A 6,136-nucleotide genomic window follows, 5' to 3' on the forward strand; every position below is an offset into this window, starting at 1 on the left:
TTTGCTGAGAGTAAAGAACATGTAAGCATATGAATCTTAAGTTCTGTGTAACATTGTTTGGCTTCAAGAAAGGTTATGTGTGTAGCAGATGGAGTTCAGTTTGATACCTGATGGTTTTAGGTCAAGACTTAATTGACTGAATATACAAATGAAGATGAACGGATAGTTTTGGTTTGTTTTCCACAATTATAATGCTGTAGGGTTACTGATGACTTGTACTTTCCTTAATTTTATTTTATTTTTTTTCATTTAAGAGGTTTCATCTCTTCTAAAATGTAATTTGAGCAAGTAAAAAGGTTTTATTTGGTCATTTGTTAATGATTGTTCTGAAGGTATGTTTTTATCCCTTGAAAATCAAGGTTTTTGCTGCTGTTGAGTATTACTGTAAATAAGGCTGGATTAACTATTTCTTATAACTCTGTTTGGGTTTTCTTCTTCCTTTTCTTTCTTTCTTTCTTTTTTTTCAGACAGAGTTTCATTCTTGTTGCCTAGTCTGGAGTGCAGTGGCTCCATCTTGGCTCACCGCAACCTCCACGTCCTGGATTCAAGCGATTCTTTGGCCTCAGCCTCCTGAGTAGCTGGGATTACAGGCATGCACTACCACGCCTGGCTAATTTTGTATTTTTAGTAGAGACAGTGTTTCTTGATGTTGGTCAGTCTGGTCTTGAACTCCCAACCTCAGGTGATCTGCCCACCTTGGCTTTCCAAAGTGCTGGGATTACAGGCATGAGCCCCTGTGCCCTGGCTCTTTTTCCTTTTCTTCTTGCATTTTTTTCTTCTCTCCCCACAATGTTTCATAATTTTTTTTAACTGTTAGATGAGGAAAAATGTAAACTGTATTTGGATTATAAGGGTCAAGCTTTCTTCCTGATCGAGGGTCATGTATCTTTGATTGATACAAAATTTCAATTCAGTTTTTTTATTACTTCATTGAAATATAGCAAACATCTTTTCTATTTCTAGGTGAGTTCAAATACTTTAAGATTGTATTTTTTTGGGTGATAATTTTACCCTAATTAAAAATTACACCAGCCTGACCAACATAGTGAAATCCTGTCTCTACTAAAAGTACATAAAATATAAGCTGAGTGTGGTGGCACGCACCTGTATTAGCAGCTACTCAGGACGCCGAGGCAGGAGAGTTGCTTGAACCCTGGAGGTGCTGAGCTGAGACGGCGCCATTGCACTCTAGCCTGGGTGACAGAGCAAGATTCTGTTTCAAAAAAAAAAAAAAAACTACCAACAACAAAATTGATGCTTTTTAAAAACAAACTTGGCCTGGCATTGTGGCTCATGCTTGTGATTCCAGCATTTTGGGAGGCAGAGGCAGGAGGATCGTTTCAGGCCAGGCGTTCAAGACCAGCCTGGGCAATATTGTGAGACCCTGTCTCTCCAAAAAAAAAAAAAAAAAAAAAACCCCGCTAACGTTTTGTGAGCAGCCAATGCATGGTTTCGTTTGTTCATTGAAGTGGCAAGCACATGGATATTTTATTATCCCTACTTCGTAGCATGGATCATACTTTTTTGTACTTTACATATGTATCAAATATTTTTTAAAACAAATTTTAAGGCTTGTTTCTACTCTAGAGTTTTTTAGGGTCAAATGAGATACTGAATATAAATCACTCAGCACAAGCTGGTGCCGAAAGCAAACGCTAGTTGTTTTCTGTTTCCAGACTTTGTTCATTAATTTGTTCTTCATATGTATGGAAAGCTGTCTCTATATGAGGTCAGAGGATGTAAATAAGAACATGGTAGACAGCAGCAAGGAAAACAGCTGTGGAGTAGATGCTAGCACGCTACTGTAGAAATCAGTGCAGGGTGCTTTGGGGGCCTTTAGGAGGGGTTTCTAACCCAGTCTCGGGGGAATGGCGGTGTCAAGGAAAGTGGCTCAGAGGAAGGAAATTATAAACTGAGAAGTGGAAATGTTAACTGGCTGGAGGTGGAAGGTTGGAAGAGAGAGCAGGGACCAAAAAAAGAAAAAGGAAAAAGACTTCAGCATGGTGGGAATGTGACATAGTATTTGGAGAGGTTATTAGGTCAGACAGTGCCAAGTCCAGGCATTAAGATGTTGTGCTGTGGGCAGTTAGACCACTCTTGAAAGGTTTCTTTTTTCTTTTCCTTTCCTTTCCCCTTTCCTTTTTGCATTTGAGACAGAGTCTCACTCTGTCATCCAGGCTGGAGTGTAGTGGTGCAATCTCGGCTCACTACAACCTCCGCCTCCCAGGTTCAAGCAATTTTCCCTGCCTCAGCCTTCCAAGTAGCTGGGATCACAGGCATCTGCCACCACGCGAGCTAACTTTTGCATTTTTAGTAGAGATGGAGTTTTAGTCAGTCTCAGTTGCTGACTGGTTGCAGACTGGTTGGTGTCACATTTTCTTCATTTTATAAACTCTGGGGATTCTGTCTCATCTCATAGGTTCCTTATGAAAATTAAGTTAATGTATGTCTAGCAGTTGATGCAGTGCCCAACACAGAAAATGTTCAATTAGAGTGGTAGCACTGCTATTTTAAAATAGGACTCAGAGAAAATTATAATCGAGTACTTTTGTAACAGATATTTGTGTTCAAGTTTGATGTCAGTATGGCTTACGGGTTTCATTTAAAAAGTCATACATTCCATATAAATGAGCCTCTTTGGAAAAATGGTTTGTTTTAAAGGTGAGATCTTTATAATCATAATTTTTAAAAATGTAATATATTTCACATGATGCCATTTATGCTTTAAGCACAAAATTAAGTCTAGATTGTCTCCGTGTAGTTGATGCTTTTCTCTGAGGAATTTACTCAAATTGAAGATTTGGTCAAGTGTATTACTATGTATAATTTTTCTAGTTTTAAGCAGTAGAGTGGGAAAATATAGATACTTAGTAAATAAATAGAATTGAAAATTGAAATGCCCCATTATAAACTGAAATGCCAGACTTTTAGGGGGCATGAAATAAAATGAGAAGTTCTAATCAGATACGGCACTGAAGATTTTAAAATAAAAATTGTTGACATTCAGATTAACATAATGCTAAATGTCCCAAGGAGATTATTACAGAAATGTTAGAAAGTGCTGTTGTTTTTATATTTGGGTGATACATTTGAAAATAACTTCAAAATGGCTGAAATGATTTTCCAAGATCTAATTGTAGGGAAGGTAGATTGCTTTTCTCAAAACCTGTTGAAACAAATATGTACTTTTCATCTTTTGCAGAGTTGAACAATGACCATAGTTGACAAAGCTTCTGAATCTTCAGACCCATCAGCCTATCAGAATCAGCCCGGCAGCTCTGAAGCAGTCTCACCTGGAGACATGGATGCAGGTTCTGCCAGCTGGGGTGCTGTGTCTTCCTTAAATGATGTGTCAAATCACACACTTGCGTTAGGACCAGTACCTGGTGCTGTAGTTTATTCGAGTTCATCTGTACCTGATAAATCAAAACCATCACCACAAAAGGATCAAGGTATTGTTTTTGAAAAGAGAGAATTACTGCCAGAAACTCCTGTATAAATGCTGTTGGTGGGTTGTGGTTTCAGAGATAGGCTTACTTTGGAAGGCAGGAGGCCACCTGAGTGGTCAGCAGAGTTGCATTACTTGATGGGCTTTGTTTTCCTGTTACTTGTTCACAATTAACTTATGTATCACTACAGAGTAGATTATTTTTAGTTACTAGAATATTAGTAGTTTATTTTATTCCAGTTTTTTAAGGATAGACTTTATCTTGGTGAGAATTGAGATGGGCAAGTATTACATTAACTTGTTAACCAGTAGTTATTCTAGTTTCCTAAGTAGATAACTTTTACAAATTTAAAGATGTTTTGTAAAATGGTTGTCCTTTGATAAATGTTTTCCCAGCGCTTTTTTGTTTTTTGGTTTTTTTTTCCTGGCAATTAAAAAATCATTTGTAGTAATAAAGCTCTTTGAAAGAAAACAGGCCAGTCGTAGTGGCTCACACCTGTAATCCCAGCACTTCGGGAGGCCAAGGTGGGTGATCATGAGGTCAGGTGTTCGAGACCAGCCTGGCCAACATGGTGAAATGCTGTCTGTACTAGAGATACAAAAAATTAGCTGGGCATGGTTGCACATACCTGTAATCCCAGCTACTTGGGAGGCTGAGGCAGGAGAATCACTTGAACCCAGGAGGTGGAGGTTCCAGTGAGCCAAGATCACACCATTGCACTCCACCCTTGGTGACAGGGCGAGACTCCGTCTCTAAAAAGAAAAAAAAGAAAACAGGCTAGGCACGATGGCTAACACCTATAATCCCAGCACTTTGGGAGGCCGAGGTGGGTGGATCACCTGAGATCAGGAGTTTGAGACCAGCCTGGCCAATATGGTGAAACCCCATCTTCACTAAAAATACAAAAATTAGCTGGAGATGGGGGCGTGTGCCTGTAATCCCAGTTACTGGGGAGGCTGAGGCAAGAGAAGCACATGATCCTGAGAGGCAGAGGTTGCAGTGAGCCGAGATGGCACCATTGCACTCCAGCCTGGGCAACACAGCAGGACTCTGTCTCAAAAAGAAAAAAAAGAGAGAGTACAATACAAAGGTTGGTGTAATAATACAAATGTAGTTACATTTGTTAAAACTCATCCAGATAAATGAGACATTAACACTTCAAGGTGTTACTTCCAAGGCTTTTGGATATGAGGACATGAAGATCTGAAATACAAAGAAAGATAAATATAATTTGTTCCTAGTTGGATTGTTGTTTGGCTTAGAGCATCCAGCCCAGGACAGCTTTGAATGTGGCCGAACACACAAATTCATAAACTTTCTTAAAACATTATGAGATTTTATTCGCAATTTTTTTTTTTTTAAGCTCATCAGCTATGTTATTGTATTTTATGTGTGGCCCAAGACAATTCTCCTTCCGATGTGGCTCGGGGAAGCCAAAATATTAGACACCCCCTAGCTTGGAGTAATTTGATCGTCATGTTGTTTTGAGTCCCCTAAGTAAGTTTCATATTGTGATGTGGGAGTGGGTGTTGCAGTTTGGTTTGCTGAAGATGTTTTGGGTAGGGGAAAGTTTATATCGTCAAACACAACCTGATCAAATGTTGCAGAGAGGTGTAAAGTCCTTTGGCTTCTCTCCAGCAGCACTTTTTCACAGGACCTCTTTCTCCACAGCCTTCAACCTCCTGTCATATTGCTGGGGCTCCTCTGTCTTCTTAGAGCTTAACTGACATCTCCCCACTCTGCCCTTTTCTGGGGCTCTCATCTCATTCTCCACAGGATCCTTTCTCTTGTCCTAATTTTGCTGTCCATTCCCCAGCAAGCTGCAGCCTGCCTATGCCTGCCTAAATAACCACTAATACCTGTTCAAATCAAGAATGATTCCACATGGCATCTCAGCCTTTTGTTAGAGCACTGGGGGACTGCTACAAAGCCTTTAAAAAAGTCACTCTTGCCATTGATGATTTTCAGCTTTCCTAAATAAGTTGTTTCTTGAGCTTTACCTTAGTTCTGTTAGCATTCTTAGTTATTAGTAATCTGTTGATAATCTTCAAAATGGATAAAACCTTTTTAGGTCACAGTCTACTCACAAATGTGTATAGTGGTGCCTGACAGCCTGAGTTCAAAGCCTGCCTTCTTAGCGGTAAAATGGGGATGACCTCAGTACTAACCATTAGAATTACAACTGTTCGGCCTGGTAAGGGCTCCCTACATGAGATGATAAGGATGACAGTGATGGTGGTACTGAAGTAGCATCCATGGCAGATGTTACAAGGAATCAGTTTATCCCATTCTTTTTATTGATTGTGTTACTTATTTTTAAAATGTTGAAACTAGATGTAAAAGAGTAATTATAATGAAGTCTCATGTAGCCATCAGCCAACTTTGACGTTAATCAACTTACGGCAGTTATCCCTGCACCTGCTTACCTCCCACGACGTTATCTTAAATCCAATACTTCATCTTTCATTTGTATTTTAGTCTCTACATCTAAAGAGTTTTTTTCTAAAAAAAAATGTCTTTATATGAAAAAGCCATTCAGTGTTTATATTCCTCTGGTTGTTCATATATATATACAAACACACACACACACACACACACACGTATATACATATAAAATATACATGTACATTAAATACGTGTGTGTGTATATTATGTGTGTGTGTGTGTATATATATATATATATATAT

The 6,136-nt window shown here is 39.0% G+C and overlaps 1 protein-coding gene across 1 annotated transcript in view; it reads left to right on the plus strand.

The window, feature by feature from the left end:
* The window catches only part of USP42 (ubiquitin specific peptidase 42), a 55,978-nt gene that overhangs the window by 2,600 nt on the left and 47,242 nt on the right, over positions 1-6,136 (plus strand). Inside the window, exon 2 of the mRNA XM_017533739.2 lies at positions 3,203-3,452. Coding sequence (XP_017389228.1) covers positions 3,212-3,452 — 241 coding nt within the window. The 5' untranslated portion in view covers positions 3,203-3,211. The remainder of the gene's footprint in view (positions 1-3,202; positions 3,453-6,136) is intronic.

This window comes from Cebus imitator, unplaced genomic scaffold (assembly GCF_001604975.1).
Source record: "Cebus imitator isolate Cc_AM_T3 unplaced genomic scaffold, Cebus_imitator-1.0 Scaffold82, whole genome shotgun sequence".
Lineage (NCBI taxonomy): Eukaryota > Metazoa > Chordata > Mammalia > Primates > Cebidae > Cebus > Cebus imitator.